The sequence below is a fragment of the Plectrocnemia conspersa genome, unplaced genomic scaffold, assembly GCF_051122295.1.
Source record: "Plectrocnemia conspersa isolate PC_06_02 unplaced genomic scaffold, ASM5112229v1 ptg000014l, whole genome shotgun sequence".
NCBI lineage: Eukaryota > Metazoa > Arthropoda > Insecta > Trichoptera > Polycentropodidae > Plectrocnemia > Plectrocnemia conspersa.
The window spans coordinates 12,356,451-12,381,966 of record NW_028277178.1 but is presented as its reverse complement, the minus strand read 5'-3'; the positions used below and the strand labels follow the sequence as shown (position 1 = coordinate 12,381,966).

Below are 25,516 nucleotides of genomic sequence, written 5' to 3'. Positions count from 1 at the left end.
CGCGCTCGTGCGCTCGCCCGAGCGATTTTTTTTTTTACTTTAACAAATATTTTTTTGAATTGTATTTTGAAAAATTTACGCGCCAATATACTTTCTCGACAAAAACCTCGTAACGCCCGTCTAAGCACACCCACCTGGATACAAAAGGGTGCTTTTCTATTTATTGTGATTTTGCAAAAGCAAGGTCGTCTTGATTGAAAACACGTGCAGTTATTTCTGTTTATTATACTAGCAAATAAATTACATTGACTACAAAGGATAAGATAAAAAAAGCCACACTTCACATAATTGCAAATAAAAGCAACAAAATACTACATTTAATCATTGACCCAAATTATTTAATCAAAAGTACTTGTTTAAAGTAAGTAATTAAAAAATAGCGCTTTTAAATAAACGCTTTTTAAAAATATTTATAACATCAATCCAAATATTAAGCCGTATAAACAAAGGAGCTGCTCTCCTTTCGTCAGAAATTTTTTTGGGAATAAAAGCCAAGATTCGGATTCAAACTTTGATAGCCGAGCATTAATACAGCTTCAATCAACGGATTTGATTGAAAGTCAGACAGTCACAAGAGAGCAGTCGGGAGCATATCTCAATATTTAAGTATTATACGCAGATACTATCTGGGGAGACACAGTTAAATTAAAATTCATTATTATTCGCAAAAAATTTCACAGATAATATACATAATAAGCCAACTTAGTAGTGTATAAAATTTGGGGTCTTTAAATACCCCCAAACGGTACGCCAAAACATCAGAAATTGCAGCGGGAGTACCTCATGAGAGTATGCTAGGTCCACGCATGTTGAAGTAAAACGCGCTGGCGCACAATATGTTAAAAATGCAATTAACGCACAGCGTCTGAATCTTAGAACGGAGGGGCCCCGAAAATAGTGGGCGGCGAATAAATATGTAAATACGCGCTATAAATGCGCGCGGACATAGTGATGTACGCGGTAGAGAGAAAAACGGGTCAAGGTCGGTTCGGGCGCGCATCGCTCGCATCGAGCCGGGCGCGCGCAAACGTGCGCGCGTATGCGTCGAACGCGTAATCGTCGATATCCGCGATGCGAAACGCAGCGCGCAGTACGCAGCCGCGCATCTGCGCAGCGAACAAAGGAGCCGGAGGGAGCTGGGAGGAGCGTCAGGAGTAGAGTCCCGGACGAAGCGCAGCCGAAGTGCACGGGAGGACGCGCTGCCGCTGCACAAGGACGAGCGAGGGAGGTTGCAGACAGGGTTGCCACCTGAATTTTTAATATTACTTTTCAGCAATCTATTGACAATTATTTTTTTGGGAAAATTTTATTTCTGAATATATTTTAATGTGAATTTTAAGAGTGATTCTTAACTATTATTTGTATCAGGCAAGGATGAAGTGTTGTAGTCAGAGTCTGGAGTAGAGACTTCAACTCAAATATTCGCATATTCTAATACCGAATATATTTGCCTGTTTTTTACCCATTCACCCATTTTTATTTTCATTAATACTATTGTTACTATAAAATGCAATGTGTATTTGAACAACACATATAGACAATTTTCCTCCCGACGTACCACTACAGAATCTACAGCATTGATGTTATTTATAGCGACATAGATGTAATAACTAAAAGCTAACAAAAAAACAATCGCACGAAATGCATGAAAAAAACATTGTAATTGGAGAAATTGCAAAAATTACTTTATTTCCGAGTTTTTATTGTGCACATTTTCAATGACCTAAATTGACTTTTTTTTCTCTTTTAGATCAATACCAAGTCTGTCTATAGTGATTTTTCATATCATGGTAATCTTTTTTTGAGCATAACGAGTTGTGTTTCCTGCAATACATTTTTGACAAGAAGAACTTTCGGTAGTGTTTGGATTAACATCTGGAAAGTGGGTTACGAACATAACAACAAAAAAATACCCTATGTTTCAATGGAAAATATTGTTCCGAGTAAGGTGTTTTTACGCACTTGTATGCTGTATGAATTTCAAAAAAAAATTGACAACCACAGCAAGCAAAAACATTTGTGCCGAGTATGGTGAAGTTTTATTGATTCGTCAATGTCAAAAATGGTTCAACAGATTTAAATCTGGAAATTTTTGTTTGGAAGAAGAAGCTGCAGAAATTGAAGCCAATCCATAGATGTCAATTTAGGAGCTAACAGATAAGACAGGAACTTTATGGGCTAGGATTTAAAGGCGTTGAAACAAGGCGTGTGGGTACCAAACGCACAAAGCGACGAGAACAAGGCGACGCGCCTGCCTTATGCTCTCGGATGGAAAACTGTTGCTCACCCTCCAAATTAACACAATCTATTACATAATTTAGATAATAAAAAAATAATATTTTGAGTGAAGTTAAAACACTTCTTTCTGAATATTTTAACTCACAGTCAGTCAGTTTTTAAAACGTGTCTGTCGATGAGAAAAAATTATAAGATAAATTTGATATTGGAAAAATACTTTTCATTTAAAACAACATCCTTTTTTGGGTACCCCTAATATTAAATGCTTTACTATTTTTAAACCTGAATTACATTATTACTCATTGTTTTCATAGCCAAAGATTTTTTTGTCAGTACAACAAAATATATTTATTCTTCGATTCACGCGATTGAAACGTTCCAAGAAATATCGCGTAAATCAAAGCATGGAACGAAATTTGTAAAATAACAATCGAGTAGTATTCAAGCGTGCTCTTTATAGATTTTTTTTTGATAATTATAAAGTAAACGAGAAAATTTTGCAGCGACACGCGTGCACTCCAAAAATTAACTCAGAAAACACTGAATGGGCAGTGGGAAAGGTTCCAGATGTAGGTAAAGAGCAATAAGTGGGAGTAATAATAAGTACATAACCGAGCTAAGCGTGTGAAACTAAAATGTTTGATTTGGAGTAGGGATTATTCGAATATTTATTTGTGTTCATACTAATCTACTATTCGAATATTTGAGAAATTCTTTCCATACGGAGAAAAAGTATATTGACAATCATTCTGACCATTACTTTTATTGCGGAAGAGCTACTGTATAAAATGATAAGGCGATCCAACTTTAGTTTCCGATATTTTTTTTCACGCAAAACATCCAACGTCACTCCCAATGTGTGGCAAGTTGCGCTGTCTAGTTGTAACCACATGTTTTCCACGTCAATATTTTCGATTTCGTGCCGAAAATATTTGGTTATCGTGTGTATTGATACACAGCTCGTACAAAATTGTTATTTCTGTAAAACAATTGATAACGGTAGTTAAACGATCTGTTTCGTAAATGTGTTGTAACGTAACGGGTGACACTTCAAATGCGCGTGGTTATTGACAGCTGTCTGATTTGAGTGCTGCCAACATAGGAAACTCGAATTGGATCACCCAGTACACGTTCAGAAAATACACATATTAGAAGAAGTTATTGAACCATCACGGACAGATCATCTCGGTTGCAGAAAAGCATTAACTAACTTAAAAAAAACTAAAAAAATATATATAAAACATATTTTTAAAAATTAGATTACTTTAAGAAAATTTAGACAAACTCTATAATGCGCAGTCAACAACAACAGAACGGATGTTTTCGATGGCGGGTAAAAATTTATTTTCTTACTACCTGCTCTGAATGCAACTGTGAATTGAACAGACCTTTCTTTAAAATTGTATTTAAAATTGCAGCCTTTTAACAACATATTTAAATAAATTTATATTTAAACAAAAAGTATAAGAATTCTCTAGAAACCTTGAGATTTTTAGATAAAAAAAATATTTTTCATTTTGTTGAGATAATAAATCTTCATTCAGGCACATGGTCTGACACCAAATGAGATCCAAAAACGTATGATGCCGGTGTGACGGACACAACCAGGAGTTAAAAACCAGGTTGCGTCCTCATTTATACATTAACTCCATTAAACAAAATTTTTTGGAAAGCTATTTTCTGATGACAACAAAGAAATCACTTTTAAAAAATCCTGTTTTTAGGGAGTCGTGAAAAGATGCACAAAAGAAAACAGCTTCATTATTTGATATAAAATATATAATATATCAATGAATGATATGATTTAATAATAGGTATTTTTATTTCATCGTATAATTTTATCGCTATGTATATAACTAAGCATTTAAATTCACTAATATCGATTTTTGATACATAATAATAAATGCACAAAGAAATGTATTTGATAATAAATGTGGCAACCCTTAAGAGTGACGGTCGGGGCGGCGCCGGGGTGAGGGAAGACACGCGCCGCCCCCACCCCCGGCACGCATACAACCCAAACAGACGCCGCCGGGCTGCACAAACACAGACCCGCGCGGCGGCCATTACCGTCAAACTTTCAAGGTCGTCGCGAGGAAAGCGAAAGCCCACCCCGGCTGGGGGGTGGCTCGCCCGGAGGGTTCGGCGGAGCGGTGGGAGGCGGGAGCGCGGCGCCTTCGGGGTTACCAGGTAACGTTATACGAGCGTATATCGAGCGACTCGCCCCCGCGCCGCTTCCTCGTTCCCGTTCTCGTCGTAGCCTAGCTGCTGGTGGTAGCTAGGCTTCGGAAATCGCAGGTTGGAAGCTCGTAAAGTGCAAGCGCAACAGGGACGGCGCTAGAGAAAGGCGCTCCCCGGAAAAGCGACGGGGGTGAAAGCTGCGCCGCTGCGTTCTGGATGCGTGCGGGAAAAGCGCAAACGCGCAGCACGGGGAAAACCTGACCGGGTTTTATTTTTATGGCCCCGATGCACCGAGCATATATTTACACTGTTATAACTGCCACGGCTGACATTAAATGTGAACACTAATTTATTGTATAATATTCAACGTTGATTTATCAATTTCACTTTATAAACCATAATTAGAAGATAGCTTAGCCAGTTGCTATCTACATTTACGTGAAATTCGAAGTAAACGAAAGCCTTGAGCTTTGACTACAGATTTTAAAAACAAAGATTCAAATTCATATGATACTATTATATTTCCTAGCCAGGATAAGACATTGATAAATGGATTGAATCTCTGCAGTATTTGTTATGGAGTATTACAGGGATTCAATCTGGGTTTGATTTTTTTTTTCTTTGTAGTAATTACATACATGTATGCGAATATATACAAGTGATTAAGAGTTTTTACACAAATGCGGATTCGATGTCTATATAAAATATCTAAAGTGGTTGTAAAGATAGTCGATTAAAAGCCGCCTATCTTTCAGATTCAATTTTCCGACAGAATTTCCTGATAATTAAGGCGGAAACGTTTAAACCAGTAACCTTTTATTAAGGCAATTTTCATACATTATAATCGCTAAATTTGAAAGGTAATAAGGACTTTGACAAATATATGGAATAAAAAGCGGAAAGAATATTATGCTTGTTGCTAAGACAGAATTAGGGTACGAAATGCATCAATAATACTTCTAACACTATTTAAAAAAGCATTCTTAATCCATGAAATGTTATTGCTAGATCGGCAGGTCGTTGGGTACGTTTAAATGCACCACACGTTGGCACGGAGAAGGTTTTATTAGTCTTTAGAGGGTAACCGTAGATAACTCCAGGAACCCAAATCCGAGATGTAGTAATAAAGGTTAGGACGGATGATTACTACAGGTCCCGGGCGATCGTCACACTTAAACCATATCGGTTCATATGTATGTACATATGAACCATGGAACATTGACTTTTTTAATGTGTTAATGTTGCATAACTTAAAAATAAACTTTGTCATTAATTTAGGTAGTAAGTATTTACCATTTCAATTGTCATCAGTCCATTTCAATTTTCTCCATCGAAATGGATTAATAGGATTTCAATTCATTTCAAGGGGGAAAATTGATTTGACATACGAGTAATTTAATGAGCTTCATCACTGAACGAATTAAACTCGTAAGGCAAGGCACTAGTGTATATAGATTTAAAAACATGTTAAACATAGTTTTTATGCATGTTTTATTATAAATTTTACCACTATCACCTCACAGGCTAATTTCAATGCGACATAATGGCATAAGTGCACATATTATGGAGCAACAGCATGTTTTTTTCTACGCATATACTTTTCAACGATGGTGTCTAAATCCATTGATATAGGATTTTAAAAAAGACTATGACATGGTTTTTCGTGTCATTTAGCTTAAAAAACTTGAACCTTGGATTTTATGATACGAGTGTAAATAATTTTTTTTTTGGAAAATCTAAGAGATGGCATTAGTAGTGTCCAAAAAAGTTTGATAATGAAGTACCATATGTCAATACACTGCTTTCAAATTATCAGCCATTTCATTTTTATAATCGATTAAAACAAACAACCTTTGCTATTTTTGAACAATAAAAAAAATAAGTTTCGTGTAGTTTGTAAACACTTTCATTTAAAATAAATCAAAGCCGAATTGAATAAAGCACATAGCATATCTGTGCCAGCGTTTAAAACTGTTTACAATTAAGTGAATGAGTTTGAACGTATTCGTAAATCTACAAGTGATAAACATCGTTTGGAACTTCCACTTGAGGTGACTACGCCAAAAACGATCGACAAAATTAATAATATGGTCTTGAGTGACCAGTCAAAATGGCAACGGTATACCATATGGCTTATTGGTTTTAATTTTGCATGTATGAAAAATATGTCAACAAGGTGGGTGCCGCGTTTGCTCAAAGTGCAGAATGTAGTCGATTCAATGGCTGGTTTGGCACTTTTCCGTCGCAATCCTAACGAGTTTCTGCACCGATACATAGCCGTTAATGTAACATGGATCCACCACTACACTCCAGAAACAAAGGAACAGTCGAAACAGTGGATTTCTGGAAACGATCCGGCTCTAAAAAAGGCGAAGACGGTGAAATCTGCCGGCATGTGATGCGATGGCACGGTTTTTTTGTTGCACGCGGAATTATCAACATTGACTACATGGAAAAAGGATGAACGATAAATGGATAGTATTATACGTTGTTATTGAAGCGGTTGAGTAAAAAAATAAATAATATCCCCACATTTGCTCAAAAAAAATGCTCTTCCATCAAGACTTGTGCTGTTTCAAAGGCAAAATGCATGAATTGCATCAACCGTGTGCACTAAATTTGGACATTTTCCTGTTTTCAAACATGAAGAATTTTTAGTAGCAGAACATCGTTTTTCATGCGTTTTTATCTAAAAAGTGAAAAAATTACCAAAGAGTTCCACATTTTAGTGATTTTAAGCTGCTTATAATATACTGAAAAAAAACAATCAACAGGATGTGAGCAATATAAAGGATACTATGGTCCACCACGACAATGCCAGATAGCAAATTTCTATACAGATGCTGTTTAATGCATCCACCTACCTAGCGTTTCAAAACTATTGACTCTAGAGTTACTGCTGATCAGTTTTAGAAATGCATCGCAAAACTTGTGTTGAAGAACGTTTTATCAGAGTTTTAAAAGAGTCAAACTAGTGTGCATTCGCCGAGTTGGACTCTGTGAACGTTCTTGCAGCATGGTTACACGCTTGCATCGGATGGAGAATGGGGGCCTAAATTGGGGGGGTCGTGCGGGTAAAGGCCAGAGGTGGCACGCGGGTGGTTTTCCCACCTGCCACCACCTGCCGCGGCGCCCGCCACCCACCTGTCCCCGGAGTGGGCGTCGGCTGGCGCCGGGTCGATAAAGGAAGCCGCCGTCCGACACATGCACCTCACACCCTCCCCTCGCGCACCGACGGCGCACGCTCCCTGAGAAAGTGCAAGTTGCCCGCATTTTCTCTACTAGCACACTTTCTCCGGGACGGGGAGAAAAGCACGCCACCTAGACGCCCACCCGTACGCCCACCGCACCGCCACCCGGCCCGGGGAAAGCGAAAGCGGTTTCGATTCGCCCGGTGAAAGTGTGTGCAAGAGCGCGCAGTAGCAGCAGCTCCCAGCTGATTTTCGGGCGCAATTGATGCATCGACCCCATGCGCGCGGTGAAAAACACATTTTTCATTTCAGGCGTTTTATCATTTTTTACGTGTACAGTAAATCAAAACAGAAATGACGCATGAATTAAATTGCACAGTACATGCATATAATCTAACCCCTTAATTTGTATTAAAAATAGTACTTAATAAAACCTCAACCAAAATATATTATTTGAATGAATTTTAGTCTGACCTAACCTAACTAAAAATGATATACAATACATACAATCCGTATCCTTTTGTTTATATCCATGCATTCTTCAATGGAATTATACACAGAGAAATTTAAGTTGTTCTGGGACTTTATACAATTCTCAGAAATAATTACTCATCTATTCCTAGACTGGTTTTAAGTAAACCTGCGATGTTCCTGTGTTGATTTTTGAAAAATTTGAACAGACAGCATTTTTAAATCTGGCTAAATGGTCTTAACGGAGATATTTACAGGATCAATCCGATACTAAGAAAGTGATCGATACAACAATCTTATCCGCTGTATCCTTTATATAACATAATAAATTAAACCCTCTGTAATAGGAAGTATTTATATCGAAATCTAAATAAAACTAAGCCCATACTTTAAAATGTAAATAAAATATAGTTATTAATAAAAATATTTAAGTCAATGATAAACCATTACTGACATCTTTAAATAAAAAAATGGCTATTAAATAATAAAATCTGGATCGATGATTTTTTTTGCTTAGTTACTATAAAATTGCTATGATACAGAAATAAACGAGGGATATTTTAATATATAATTAATAAGTACAAATTATTCTATTTAAAATTTATTTAAGATATTTTCTGAAATATTTATTGAATAAAAATCATATGGGAACATATATAAAAAATAGATTTCTTATTATCTTGGTAATGAGTTAGGTAGCATATCATATATTCTAAATCAATATATCAAATTTCAAAACGCACGAAATGCAACTACATACATTTGAAAAACATGCAAGTCACCACCCAGAAATATTTCGTGTATGTATCGCACGGTGTATTATGCACGCATACGCACACAAACATTCGCGTGTGAGTGTGGGGGCAAAGAGCATCCCCTGTAGTGCGCCCTTGTGCGCGACGCTCGGGCGTCGTCGTATTTCAGCGTCGTCTGTTCGTATAGCGCATTATACCCAAACAGCTCTCCATCTGACCTATTTTGCTAACCCACACCCCGCGCCGAAAGCCCACCCGGCCGCCCCCCGAAATAAGCCGCCCGTTGGCCCACCGCCCACTGCCACTAGGCGCTTTTTCATTAAAAAAAGTCGGACGTCCTTCGTTAGGACAGCTAAGAGTTGAAGTTGAACATGGTCGTACGATATCATAATATATAATATAAATAAATAAACATTTTGATTGATATCTATGTAAGAATGTGTTTTATGTCTTGTGCATATTTATTAGAGAATAAACATAAAAGAAAAAAGATTGCGGCGCGTGGGTTTCAGAAACACTTCTCTAAATTTGAATAATTCCAAACGGCAATGTAGATTTGATTCAAGAAACATGGTGAAAAGGATGAATGGAGAGAAATGTGACGATAAACAAATTTGTAAGGCTTAACCGACAAAAACTTGCGCGAGTCAACCGCGCGTGTATGGATTCGTTTACGTGTGTGTGTTACTTGTTTTTGTTTTTATTTTATGTCGTTGGTAGTCATTTTTGATAAACCGTGGCCTTTGCAATATAAGACTGGGCGAGTATTCTGGCCGTACACTTCATGACATATCGATTTTCTACGCTACACGTTTTTAACGATCACTAATGTCTCAGATCAATTGATAAATAAATCATACTAACTGACAAAGGCAATAGCGAAAAACCAGTTGACTTTGTAATTAAAAGAATATGAATATTAGATTTATTGCATAAAATACCATATGTATTATAAATGTTACAGTAAAGTTATATTTTTACTGGCGTTTCAGTGAAATTGTATTTTCACTTTTATACTTATTAGGAAAAAAAATGAAATTATATGGTGCTTTAAATTGTCTATAAAACTAAATTTCATTTGCTTTTAAAACCTAAACCTAATCTAAACGAATTAATTAAACCCAACTTGACCTAATAAAAGTTTTAAAATTAACATTTTTTTATGTGTATTCGTATAAGTAAGGTTTGATTTGATTTAATTTATTTTAAATATGTGTGAATTAACAATTCTATGAATTTCTGATCATGTAAAAATACGCCTACCAAATTATCCGTTTGTCAACAAATACAGTTTTACTGATACTAAGCAGTGAAATTGTAAATAAATTGTTTGCTACATTTTAACTTGCTGATATATTATATGTAACTATAACTTTGAAAATATAACTTTAGTAGTTATACATATTAACTGTACATATACATAAAAGTCTATAAGTAGAAGAAGAAAAAATAACGTTAAACAACCACATGAAATTTTGACGTTAGATTTTAGTAAAAATTAGCTAGAATCATGACATAATAGTTTATATGTATACTATTTGTTTTAATTATACAAAACTGAAATCAAATCTTACACCTGTTGGAAATAACGATTGATATAATGGCTTAGCATATCCAAAATTATAAAAAGCGTATTCGTAAACAAGCATTAGGTTTTTATCAGATATAAGTAATTGATTATTATGTATTCACATTTTAGTTTATAAGATCTAAATAATATGTATTACAACAAATCACTCGTATTGACGAATAGAAAAATAACTTTAAATGAATAAATATTTCCTTGACCTCCAAAAATTAACTGAGCGAGTTGTTAGTTAATTACATTACCGGTTATGGAATTATTAATTGAATAAAAAAACGTTTTATTAAAACAAACACGGAGAATTTCCAGATGTTTGAGTCATACTGCAATAATTTATGAGTCATCTATAATACAATACAAAATGACATACTTTGCAAACATAAATAAGAAATTCTTCACTATACAAAAACTACATTAAACACATATGTTTGTCAATGTTAATTATAATAATTTAGGCAAATCAAATCGTTTAATTTTATTGACGCCTTCTTCTTAAAAAAAATCTATATCTGTCTTAAATATGTTGTAACCCAAGTCTCAGGAGTAAGGTTGCTTAAGGCAATTAATAGCTCTACCTTCGATTTAATAATTATTTTTTATCAAGAAAAAAATTAATCTCTGCATATTTCTACTGTCGGCCTACAATTATTAATTTTTTTAATAATATTTATGATTATACATCCCTGTAAGTATCTTTATGGAGTGTTTAATATATTTTAATATATAAAATCCACTCTTGATACTCAAATCCCCCTAGTCTAGAGTCTAGAATTTTCATATGGCATTAAGCGCAATTTTGGGAATATAAATACTGATCTACTTTGTTTGAAAATCTTTTTTCGTTGCCTTCTATCTTCGTATATTTGTTTTTTTTGTACAAAACGCCACAAATTAATTCAACAATATGTAAAATATTATTAATATCGCAATTATTATATCTATCAAATTTATTAAAACAAACCGATTTAATTTTGAACCATATTTTAAACCCTTTGGTATAGTCATATAATGAATTATTTAAATAACTTAAACCTCTATCTAAAATTCTCAGTGAAATTTTATTTTTACTAGTAGAAAGATATATCTACTGGTGAAAATGTATTCCGATATGTTTTCACTAAAATGCCAGTAAAAATATATTTTTACTAGTAATACATATTCAATGTTTTAGGTTTAGACATAATCAAATATAACCGAAGCTATTCACAAAAAAGCGCAATAATAATGTATCATATTCACTAGTAAATATAATATTTAAATTATTGCTTTAATATTCTTTTAATAAAATGGTTCAAAACCATAAATAAATATCTGGACTTACTCGATACATATTTTTACTGACTATTATTGCAATAAGTGTACATTAAAGAAATTACCACTACCGAAACCTATAATATATTGTACAATAATAAAGGCGTTTATATATAGCGCTAGCTGGTTACATTCGTAGTCGAAATAAAAGTGATACAATTTGGAAAACCGTTCCAATCGGTGGAAAGCTGAATGTATGAATTATATTTATTTGCAATTTGCGTGTTGGTAAACGCTCGACCGCGCTAGTGTGAACGCGCCCTTAGGATCACATTTCACCGACTTTATTTCCACCGGGGCTTCCTATTCACGTGCGGGAAACAAACGACAGGCACTCTGACACACTAACCAACCGTCACACTCGTCGGTGTCAAAGTCAGTGCCAATTTTCGCGCGTTACGTCTACCGTATAACGTAATGGCGTTTCGTAACGAAACCCTATTCGCATAGCGCAATCCGGTTTGCTTCCACGTTGCGATTGCGCAACGCGCTAGAAATTCACCAAAAAACGATAGCAAATATATATATGTGTGTGTGTGAGAGATAGGCGCGGTTAGTGTCATAGTCAAGGCGTTCTCGTCCACGCGGTTAAAATTAATATCGTTAACTGCCCTAGCCGAGGTCGCGGCCCACATGATAAAGACGATGCTGTCCGATGCGATTGGGAAACGTACGAACGAGCGACCATAAAGTAGGCGAGGAATGGGACTGAATTATGGTTGGGCAATATATACGCCTACCGAAATTCAATGATAAAATATAATTCAAATGGCAATGCAAATGTAGGAAATGCAATACATGATATAAAATAATAACTTGGCTATCAAAGTATTTTCTCATTTTAGAATGATTATGTTTAAAATATATGCATACATATGTATACAAACTTAGATACTTATGCCGTCTGAAATATGCCTCTTAACTAAGCAGAATTACTCTAAATGGAATTTAAATATAAATCTCGATAGTAAGGAAGAAATAAAAAGCATAAAAAATGGTACAAAACTTATTATTTAATTATAATATTCTATTCTTGACCGCCATAACGAAGCGCGTATTGCATTTCAGAACAAGGCAGAACTTTTTTGGCATTCTCAATTGCAGAAGAGAAAGCGATAAAAATACTGCTGGCAGTTGCAACAACATATATTTACATACAAGAATTTGCTTACTTCAACAATATGAACTAGTTAATAAAGTGCAGAAAGCATTGAAATACAGTAATTTAATTATTTTGATATAAAAGCATGAATGATAATGTTGTATATTAACAAATAAAAAGCGTCACTTTTTACAAAAAAAAAATCAGATATTTCTGCCTTATATTATTTAATTATTATTTATAATATAATATATACCAAAAGCATTTTACATTTTTGATTCATGAATGAAAAATCACTGACTTTTCCGTGTATGTATTTTACACGTAAATATTTACATTATAATATTAATGGCTAGACCATAATGCGTCTTTCAACTGCGAGTACCCGGATGAGAACAAACCAACACTATTTAACATATAGTTAAAAAGTCGGATATCTATGCATGCGGTACTTTAAACAACATCTGAGAATGCGAGAGCTGGCAATTGAGTGGAATACAAAAACGAAGTTCTTCCGGAATCTCCAGATTGTGTACATTCCTACAAGTACCTTGAAGAAGTGCTTTTACAAGTACACTTATCGAGTAAATCATATCAAAGCATACCATGCTTGAATTTTGTGGTGAAAAATTAGTAATAATAATATGGAGATGGATAATAGATATCATTTAATATAAAAAAAATCAATTGCATTATTTGGAAGGCAAATAAGAGAAGCACGCTAAAGGGTACTGCGCATTAGATGATTATACAAGTCACACAGTTCCTTCAGCTCTTTAATTGATGCATGAATCGCAAGACAAATCTATTGTAGTGCACTTGAAATAGGACACCCGAATCTTACATAGTTATCCATTTTCCTGTTCATAGAATGATATTTTTATTCTAAATGGATGACTATGCATATAAATTTTTAATATAAAATTGAAGTTTTTTACAATCGTCGAAAATAATAAATAACTATTTTTAAGATTAGAATCTGAGGGATTTTTTTATATAATACTTATATGATATTATTTATGTGCTAAAATAGTTTTATTTACCAAATATGAATGACCTATTTTTCACGATATTTATTTGTGAGATTAAGAAAATGTAGAAAAACCTAATCGGTAATGATCGATCGGAATTTCAATTATGTAATAATTACTAATTCCGAACTTCTAAACACGATAGAAATTGAAAAACACAAAGGTGTACATGGGATTCATTTAGTTGTTAGTCATCGATGCGATTTATCTAGCCAATATTATCGTCATTAATTACACAAAATAAATATTTAAGGAGAAAAGCCAAACCTATTTATTTATTTTTAAATTAAGGCATGACAAACTTGATCAAAAGCCTTTTCAAAATTAGTGTAAATAACATCTACTTGCTTAACAAAATTAAATCTCAATACAAATATATGTATGCAGTTTTGGCCATAATTATGGGTGGCTCTTTATAAGTGCATAGTCTTATCGAAATATTTTAGCAGGTAACTCTAAGCGTAAATATGAGAATTATACAAACAAATTTGTTGTTTTTAATTGCCCACATGAGTTTAAAAAAAATATTGTAGGTCTAATTCAGTCTCACCGTTATGTTCAGTTGCATAATTACAGCCTTTATTTGTCGTTATAATTTTTTTATTTATTCTGAATATTACATAAACATTTAAAAAATGCCAAAAAATGCGAAAAGTAAAGCTAAAAGAGCAAATATAATTTTATTGCATTCGCATACTGCATATTAGTTAGATTTTCTCGTAGTCACTAATTCTGGTGACTTATAATATTAGGTGGTATTTGTATTATTTTTTAGTATTACATGGCATTAAAAAAATAATAAAGTATTTTAAGTCAGTATAAAAGGGCGTTTAATATAAACATAATTTAGAAGAGTTTATAAATAGTGTATTACTATTATTTTATACATGGCAAGCATCTTTCTGAATTTTATTCTCTCTCTTAAAGCTAAAATCTGTAATATGTTACCTAAATTTACACTCAAGTTTTAAAGCTCACTTTTAATTTTATGTTGCGTAATTTTTATCTTAGATTTTTTTTCATTTAAATTTCAAATAGATGTCGCCGGTGTATATTGATAAGTCAGTTTTCTCAATAAGTTATATTACTGTATATAATAAAGAAGCCCGAGACTGCTCTGCGGGACTCTAGCTAGAATTGTGCAGCGAAAAGTTTTTTTTCAGTCACTAGATTTGGAGTTGTGCCAATTTATGTTTTTCCTTGATAGGAATATCACGATACTACCAGAGTCGTATAGAAAGATTTTTCTCTAAAATTATTTTAAAACGCTGCATTTGAATTGGTTTATCGTTTATTTCCAAATTAGTATACACTTATATCTCGATTTACGCGGTGGATATGTTCCAGAAAATATTGCGTAAATCAAGGCACACAACGAAATTTTTAATAATTCATGTGTACTTTTTAAACGTTTTTTTCGACATGCGTGCCCTCCAAAAATCAATTCAAGACACACTGCATGGATAGTGGGAGAGCTTATAGGTCAAGTACAAGAACTGGAAGTATGCCATTAACCAATGCGTTTGTACATCTCCGCGCTAAACGTGTAAAACCAAATATATTTGATTTAAATTAAAAATATTTGGTTAGATAAATATACTCAACGATTCTCAAATAGTGGTTAAAAGCAATGGAAAAAATTGATTTAAATTCTAGATAATCATGGCAATCCTTATTATTTTTTATGTATTACACAATTGTATATACCTCATTACCAACCAGACGCGCGAACATAATTAAAAAGTACACTACATAATAATGTAATAAATAAACATTTAATTAAGTACTTGTTGCAGCACCCCCAGCGGTAACATTGGATAATTGTAGTCATTAAAACCTCAAAGTACTCGAGCCTTGCGAGAGGCTTACGGAGATCAGTCTCCGGTGGGTACTTAGCGCTTCGGAGAGAGAGAGAGAGAGAGGGATCGCAAGTACCCTTCGACCCCTGGATGCTTAACGGCTTTCGCGAGCCAACAGGTCCTAATTACTGGCGCTTGCTTCTGTTAACGCACCCTACCCACGAAACGACAAGTGTCTCCCGGTCCTGTATTCCGAGTTTCGCACAAATAATCATCGCAAACTTCCAAATATAAAGTAGGTACATGGTAAAGCTTTGCCTTCACTGAAGAGGTACGTAGGTAGTAGCGACACGGAACAATGCGTATGAAGCCTTGTGCATTTTGAAATATGCAGACGGTATAATTATAGCTAAACCGAAAACATTCATTACAAAGGGTTAGTTAATACCTAACGGATTTTAATCTGGACGATGGTTTGTATTATTGCTTTCACGTGGGTGTACTGAAAGAACATCTTAACCGGTACTATAAAAGTACCTATATACCGTGTATATAAGGATTTCTTACCTTCGCAGAATAGTGTGACATCTGCGAGGCTCTCCGATTTGAATAAATTTGAAAAGGCTGTCGCAAGATTTGAACCGAAGCTGTTCCACTTTAGACAGAACTGCTGCTGTGAGTCCATCCCCAGGCCGCCTGGAATGTCTAATCTGCGAACAAGGAGAAAAAACAAGTTAGATAAGGTTTTTCTTTCACATAAAAGTATTTTTAACGGCACGTCAACCGCACACAATGGCCGATGCGAAAAAAATATAAATAAGGTGGTAAGGTAACTCGCGAGAGTTACTTCAAGTGAGTAAACATCCAACAAAGCGTGAAGAAATTTTATTTAACACACACACATATTTTAATAGAGCCAGCGGCGTATTTTCGCGGAAAATTGATTTTATCGACAGTCATTTTTCGCTGAAAACTTTGATAGGCGCCAGGTATCTGTTTATACGCGTATCCGAGGCAGGTTTGACTTTTTAGAAAGAGCAAAAGTTCATTGGCGGTGTCTTTAAGATTTCAAAACAAATACATTAGCACTTCTATAAAGATACGGTTTATTTTTAAATTATTTAAATTTACAAAACCTTGTACTTGTTTTTCGCTGATCTTAGATAGCTGAAGTCTAATTGTTGCACTATTTTTAAAATGCTTCAAGTATTTGCATGTAACCTTTAACTATTTAAAAACGTGTTTTCAGCGTTATTGTCTGTAAAACTTGAGTTTAACATGTATATTTATAATCATGAATTACAGTGTGATTCAGAGTAGTTTGTTTTATTATAAAGTTGAAATGTCACGTTTATTGTACCCTCCATAGTGTGTTTTTAAACAAGCACTAAGTGCCTTATTTTTTAGCAAACTTATAACAATAATTGGTTTCGTTGTTATTTTATTATATTGATACTTTTTTTATAGATTTTTCTATATTATTTTATTTTTATATAACTTTAATTTAAAATATGGGTTTATGTTACACCGCTGCGCAAATATATTCATAAAATTAATAAACACACTAGGACGCACAGGAAAAAATATTATTATTTCTAGTAAATATCGTGATTCTATCCCGTTACCTTAATATTTTTATTAAAAACATGTTAGTAAAATTTAAATTTTCAGCAAAGGGGTTAAAAGAGATATATGTATGTATAGCGCACGTAAAAATCGTAAACGCCGATACGTTGCGCCTAAATATAGTACATTGAATAAACAGCCGAATCAAAGCGATTCATCTCATCCAGTTTTATATAATACAGCACACAGCATCCGAGTATCTCATTCAAGTCACGCACATCCGAGCACAAATGGCCCATAATCGCACAGCGCGTCTTAATCCTCGGGATTCGCTACTCGAAACAATTAATTCTACAAAAAACACACACAACAAACAGATAAAATATAACAAATAAATAAATAAGAATTCCGTTTCTCGTATACGCACTATGTGCTCATACAGCGGACATAAATTTCGGACTCGCGGCGGCGCAATTAGGATGTGAATTATGGTCGGACGTTGCGGATTTCCAAAAGCACAGTGTAAGCGTTTTTGGAAATATGAAACGATTATGTATTACATACAGTAAAGCCACGTTAATCCAGACTGATCGATTACTAATCGTATTTTATAATACTTAATTAATGTTACATAATTAAATTTGATAAAATCTAGGATCAGGATTGACTGTCCCTTTCAGTATATCAATTATATTTGCACTGCCTACTTATTCTCGTCAAAATATCGGGAGGCGCACCCTCTGAGGGCGAATCAAAAGTAGATGAATCATTCGATTTTTGTGTTGGAGGTAATTACATTGGCTTTTATCGTATATATATAATAAATAAGCTAGTGCAAGTGCGTGGCAACTATCATTGTCATCATCTGTGCAAAGTGCTCTCCTAGTATTGTTCGCAGGAAAGTAGTGGAGTTTACCAGAAATTGTGACATGATATAATATACTAACAAAATTCATAAAAAAATATGAATACAGACAATATTTCTTTAAGCTATAAGGATTCCATCAAACGAGGTTTTACTGTTCACACATTGGCGCGATTAATTCCGTAATCGCTCTAACAATGTTCCTGGAGCCGGTCCAAAAAAATTCGCTCGTTCCAAAATAGACTTTTGAAAGATAATGTTTCACCGCGGGTAGTGGGTGAAATCCGGGGTAGCAAATTGGAAATAACCGCACGGGGGTGGTTACCGACAAGAGGGGGTTGGTTTCGCCAAAGCCAACCCGACCGGAGCGTGCGACATCATTAAGAGGATTACGACACCGACGGACGGGGGGTGGTTCTCGCGTTACAAGACGAGCCTTGCAAACGAACCTTCCAGTCACCTGAGACGTGTCACACCTATGGGACACCCACGAGGCACGTGTCACGCCGGTAGGCGCAGCGGAATTGGCAACCGGGAAGATCCGAAAATGGCTTATGTACTTGTCGGTGACAATAGATGTGAAGAGTCAGCAGGGTTAAGGACGTCGTTACGCAATATAGTTCAGAATCAGATACGGCTAAAATGTGACGCGTTCGCATATTTATAAGTTTAGTGACAATGCAAGCAATTGTGTTCTACAATAATGCTACTGACATAACTCAGTAGTGATCACGCATATTGTATAACAGTAGCTCTGAACTATGACTGTATGAGTTTAGAATTATCTAGGTTATTAATTTTAGTATATTGGCAATGTGTACGATATCTCAGAAGTACGCAGGAGAGAAATGTTTTAAGAAGGATATTTGAAATAAGCTGGAACGCTGTTAGTAACAAACACTCCCAAGAGAGAAACAGGAAATAATTTGACATATGCCAAAGATCAAAGGCCGATATAAGCAAGACGTGTACGAGATATTCGGAAAGTAAAAATAAAACTCGATTGGCAGAACTGTCGCTACCACTAACTTCTGCATGACAAGGCAACGTTTATCAGGCTTAAGTCACAAAAATTTGTTTTAAAATCACCCGTTTTCATCATCGATTTAATAAATATTCAGTGATCGGAAATTCTGCGTGCGTTGGGTGCTCTAAATTATATTGCGTTGGAACCAAGAAACTCATTTTATATCTCGTGAAATACATTGAGGTTCATTTTGATTGTAACTACCGATTCATTTAAACTGAAATGTAAGAACATACCCTTTACATTTTTAGTTTAAAAATTATCGATTAACAGGCAGTTAATCAACCAAAACAAACAGTTTCAAAAAACGCGTTGCGCTGAAGGTTTTGTGGCTATTGCTCATCGGCACAACGTCTAAATAAATAATATCAGTAAGTAAGTGTTATATAAATAAAACATTGTTAAATTTTTCAATAGTTTAAAAAATAACGTAATTGACAAATAATAATAAAAAAGTACTTTTAGTTGCCGAAATTCCAGATATTACTCATATTTTTAGGTGATTAATAATAAGTGACCAGATTTTTAAAATATCAAAGGAGGACACTAAAAATAAAAACTCCATATTAGAAAATTTTGTTTAAGGAACATAACTTACATCAGGAACTAAAAAAAAATCATCACGGAAATTTTTATTCGAGAAGAACAAAAAAGAAAAACTTAATAGTAGACGTACTTAATAGCTTGTATGGATTATTTTTATCTCTTTTGAATCATTACAAATAATATATAATATTAAGTCTATCCAATGTAATTTATTATTACAATAAAGCCCACATTTCCAGTTACTAAATGAGTATTTTCAGCAGCAAGAATAATAAAAACGAAACATCGTACTTAAGTTTGGAACATTTAATGCTCGATTATTTCAAAATTAAAATAAGCATTCTTCATATTTTTTATTGTTAACATAAAAAATGTATGTATGTATAAATTCGTATTCATTATTTTAACTATACTTAAGTTCTTTATAACTTTACGAATTTATTAAAATATTTCATCTTTTTAAATAGTTGAAAATAACGAATACACCCGTACCTGTTTTACGCAGTTTTACGTTAAGGCGGTCAATAAAAAAAAAAAAATTTTATTACATATTGCAATCGTATGTACTCGATGTTTAACTGTGCTAAGGGTGGGTTCAAGAACACCCAACTAATTAATTCCAATAATGGATTAAGAATATCTGTATTTGGAGATGGATTTAAAAATTTAGTATTAGCCGACATTGACGAGTTATTCGTCGATCAAGAAATAGACGAAATATAATTAATTGCTATAGTAACTAAAACCAATTAATCGTATCTTAAAGATAATATCATATGGCTGATTCTGACAAACTAAATGAATTTACTTCGAAAATTATTACTGTTAAGTTCTACAATTGGCCAGTAAATTAGAAAATATGATTTTAAATATCGAACGTTCTGTTAAATTTCAGTGTAACAATTGGCAGCAGATTATTTCATAATGGTAAATCCATTAAACTTGCTACTAGATATGACCAATTTTAATGAAAGAACATGTTAAATTAAAATACAGCAGCGACAAAAAGGAATATTAAATTTGTTATACAGTCTTAAGTTATTAACATATTATAAAGAGCTGTTAAATATTATTTTTGAGTACATATTGTTATTGTTAAGTAATAATAAATATGTAATATGTTTGCCACACTAATTTTTTGTATTGATATACGAGAATGTACATACATATGTAGGTACATATATTTTATAATTGTTTGTTTTCGCTTCACGCAAATTTTTTGTAACCTATATTCCATTTTTATACATGTTCTATGCTTTAATTTATGTGAATTAGATTTACGTGAAATTTCGCAGAACTTATTTACGGCGCAAATAGAGGTAAACTATAATTCCAGATACATACAAAATAAATTGTATGAAAACAAATACATTAAACAATGAGTGGTTTCTGTTTAGTTTCTAATTAACAAAATTAAATACTGTCCTTATAAAATCTAAGTTTAACATAAAAAATGCGTAACTGCACGCGGCAATAATGCTGCAGTAAAAAAACAATTGAAGGTTAGTAAACACCCGCTGTATACTCCAAACCTTGCTCACGTTAAAATTTCAGTAATTCAGGTAATTACAAAAAATGGATTGATTTCATAGGGATGAAAAACTTATAGTAAATATATAATCAAGCAAATTGTTACGATAAACACGGTTAAAACTTTTAAGCTTTGTTTTGCAAACGCTCAGTTTTTTATTTAATTTAAATTGTCTTGTAACAGCAAGATTGATAATAAGAGGCGCTAGTAAATGTAGCCGGATTGAAATGCGAAACCTTAAATTGCAAGTCTTAAGTGAATTACCGGAAATCCTACAAGTTTCGTTGTAGGGAAGATTAAATTATTCGATTATTCCGGGGCAGGCAAGGATTCGCGAAAAAGCCAATTAAGGGATGATTCATGATAATTTGAAAGAACTTTAATCAAAACGACATTTTTAGAATGTATATGAAGATATATTTAGACATCATGAATGGTGGTAAAAAATAATTTTATAGTCGTAAATATAATATAATAGCCTTGAACGGAGGCCAACGACTCAGCTCCTTTTTTATGCGAATACATCACAACATCGTGTAGCAAAACGATACAAATCTTGTGCATCGCTATAAAAACAATAACAATATGCGCATAGTTTTATGAGAAAACGCTCAAGGTAATTGCACATATAATAAAAAACGATCATGCTAATCCTTAATAACGATAGTAATTACGTCCGTTTTATTACGCCGCAAAACCGTAACGTTACATCTTTCGGGTAATAAGGCTGTATCTTCATCAACAATGACCCAAAAAATACATGCTTAGTCTAAGTATAATAATAATCGTTTGGTTCAACGCCTCTAATATCGCGTGCTAAACACGCTATTTTTTCGCGATCAACTGGTTGCAAACACAGCCTGCGATTAAAGGTCCTGATTTATGGAGGCAAACTCGACTTAGGGGGGTTGGCCGTAAATATAAAAAGTTTACAAAGGGGTAACAATGTCATGTTGCCGTTTTTCATTGAGACTGTAATGTAATTATTAAACTTCAAACGAACGAGTTTTTTCATTTATTTTTAAAATAATTATTTTATTTTAACTACAGCTTCAAAAGAAAAAGTTTGCCACAATACAGCACTTATTAGGAATGTTGCTATTTTCTACATTCACAATCCTTGACCCATTACACTTGAACCATACATATAAAATATTCTTAGTAAACTGCTTACTTTTCTAAAAAAATGATATTATATGTTATGAAGTGCAACAAGAAATCCTTAATAATATATTTATATTATAAATCTGACCATTATGACTTGACATGTTTCCCTAATCATTCATGGTGAATTATTTAATATTTGATTTATGATACATATACAGTACAACAACTCAAGTATACGTTCATATGGATAAATATTTATATACACACGTGTTAAATTATACCATTAAATATTTAAAAGAACGAATATGACGCACACTTCTAATTGATAAGCACCATCCCACATATTTTTTTCAGTTCCTCATAGTTATCGCCTAAAACATCCTTGTCTTTGGCAAGCTCGTTGACAAGCTGGATGGCTCGTGCAAGAGGAGTGTACTCAAACGTTGACGTCCTGGCCGCTACGGACACGAATAAGGGACGCGATCGAGACTTCCAGCGTACTATAAAGCTCACAGCTGAAAGTCACCAAGCACTACACATATTCTCGACACCACTCTGTGTTAACTTTATTGAATATACGTATGCTTAAACTACAATGAATTGCATCACAATACTCCTAGAAAAAATAAAAAAATCTTCTTGTAGTGATATATAAGAAATATTATTTGAATTTGAAAAAACTTGGTTTCGCTAAGATTCCAAATAATGGAGCCCAAATAATGGAGATTCCAAATAATGGAATCTTGAAAATGCTGAAAGTTATCGGTTGTTGATCGACAAAAGTCTTTTTGTAAAGAGAGCGAGTTCGAATGTGCAAATACTCTGAAACACTTCAAGTTTATCAGCATATAATAAATATTATGCATGTCGTAGATAAAGAGAAAAAACAGCAGAGGACACAGATTTGTTCCCTGTGCCACTCCAGAACGTAGACATATTTTATTTCCTTATACAAACAAGTTTTATTTAACGTATCAATACATCAATTTAAACTTACTTTCATATACACACGTATTATACATAAAAATGCTCAAGAAATGATGAATTACAACAATATAAATAATTGTGGTGCATCATCTCGAAAACATCATTGTGTTTGGCAAGTTTGTTAAGAAGCTGGAAAGCTCGTGCTCAATCGCGACGGTAAATAATAATGTACGCGATCGTGACTCTTTAGGGTACTTCCAAATCAGCAAACATCGAGGGATTGTCGATACCGCCCCTAAGCTACTTCAAATGTGTGCCGATAATGCAATAAATTGTATTCTCTCACTTTTAGCAAAAATATCATTCGAAGAAACTTCCGGAAAAGAAGCTCATGACAAACTCTGTAAAATGTCTTATGAAAGCTGCCTGACCACAATGCGCACCAAACAGTAATTTTTTGGGCATGTAATGTTCTCCTGAATCATATGAGGATTTTCCTTGCCCCATATGTGGTAATTTTGCTTATTAACATACCCAGAAAGGTGAAAATTTGCTTATCAGAAAAGATTTTTTTTAAAACATCAGCATCAACTTTAAGCTACTTTAACACCCAATCTGTGTAAATTCTTCGCTTTCCGTGGACTTTGGGGTTCAGTTCTTGTGTTATCTAAATTTATACGGATTTAGATGCAAGTATGCATGTTTAATATTTTATACTACTAAAGGACTACTGCATCAGTATGTCGTCTCCCCTACCACTCGTACCATGTAAACGCACCCTAACCCCGGCGCCGTCGATCAGGTGACGGCTTCTTTTTCGGCGCCGCACGGAAGCACCGGACTTCTTCCGCGCTCTTTGCATGCGTGTTCAGAGTGTCCCATTAATCATGCCCGGGCTGCGTCCCGCCCTCGCCGTTATCGATTTGTGCATATTGTGTCACGCGCCTGGGCGGGGGTCGTTCACCGCCGCTAGACGACCTTGGCAATACAGAAAGGGAAGGAAAGAACGGGGTGGCCGCCCCCACCCGGAAAACGACCTTTGCCATAAAGACGGGCGTACGCGTAGAAAGCGACCTAATTGCATTTTTCCTATTATACATTCGTGGGCGGGAGGGGAAGGTCGCGCAAACTGAACTGTTTACCCGTCAAACGCTAACGACGCGGCGGTCGCTATGCGGCTTCGCTTTCAGTTTCAGTTTCAGTTTCACTTTCACAGCCACCCCCGATGACGCCACCCTTGAAGCGCCCGGCGTAAACACCCCCGATCGACGGCTGACTGCCCACTTCCTGTTTGTGTTGGGGGTGCGCTGATGTGTGTTGGCTGGTAGGTTGCGGTAAAAGTTCAAAATGCAATCATCAATTTGGTTCGCTTGGGCTTATTGAACCAAACTGAAACTTTGAGTCTAGAATATATTACATAGCATACAACAGAGAAAATTCTACAATGGATCTGGTGCACCCAGAACATAGCCAATGTTTCTGTCCGCTTTTCTGCACATTCGGCAAATATTATATAACTCATCACTAATTCACATCATAACTTATCTCTAAGGTCTCTATCTTAAAAAGTAAAATCTAGTGTGTTACAGTTTGGTTGATCATATTGCGACGGTTATCTAATATACATTTGAGTTTGTTATGTATGTTTTTATCGTGTGAATATGTTAAAATATTAAACCTGATTATCTTTAGTTCCTAATAAATAAATAAATAAATAAATAAAAATTTACCATATTTCTGTCTGGCATTCAAAAAGACACGCATTAAAATAAGCGTTTTGTACGGGAAATTATTGGTTTTATTGACTACATTAAAACCATCAAGGTGTGACATGTTTATGCCTCATTTATGTTGTTTTAATCATTAAATCACCTCACTTGTACCACCTGCTTGTCGTCGTTCGGCGACGATTAATATTATTTTTAAATTTGAATTCATCTATAAATTAGGGTTTTTTTCTGGAATTATCTTGTAGTGTAGATAATGAAAATTATTAATTTAAACAAATTTTAGAATTTTTGATGCGAAATGCGAGGCACACTACGTATTTTATATAACACCTGCAATGCCTTACTATTGCTAAATTTGAGTATATACATATAACATATGTATATGAAATAAATAAATACAATTGAAGTACGATTTTAATTCATGTATTTAATAAAAATTACATGAATTGAATTGTGTGAAAATTTTTCTATATTCAATTTCAGAGTTATACTGAAATGCAATACGATAAAGTGCATGCGTAAATCATTTCAATCAGCATATGACAAATTTTAT

At 34.2% G+C, this 25,516-nt stretch overlaps 1 protein-coding gene across 9 annotated transcripts in view; it reads right to left on the bottom strand.

Moving 5' to 3' along the window:
- Positions 1–25,516, bottom strand: part of chinmo (Chronologically inappropriate morphogenesis) — a 267,710-nt gene that overhangs the window by 32,413 nt on the left and 209,781 nt on the right. For all 9 annotated transcript variants that reach the window (XM_088203671.1, XM_088203666.1, XM_088203665.1 and 6 more), the window contains one exon: positions 16,232–16,374. In XM_088203671.1, coding sequence (XP_088059797.1) covers positions 16,232–16,374 — 143 coding nt within the window. The remainder of the gene's footprint in view (positions 1–16,231; positions 16,375–25,516) is intronic.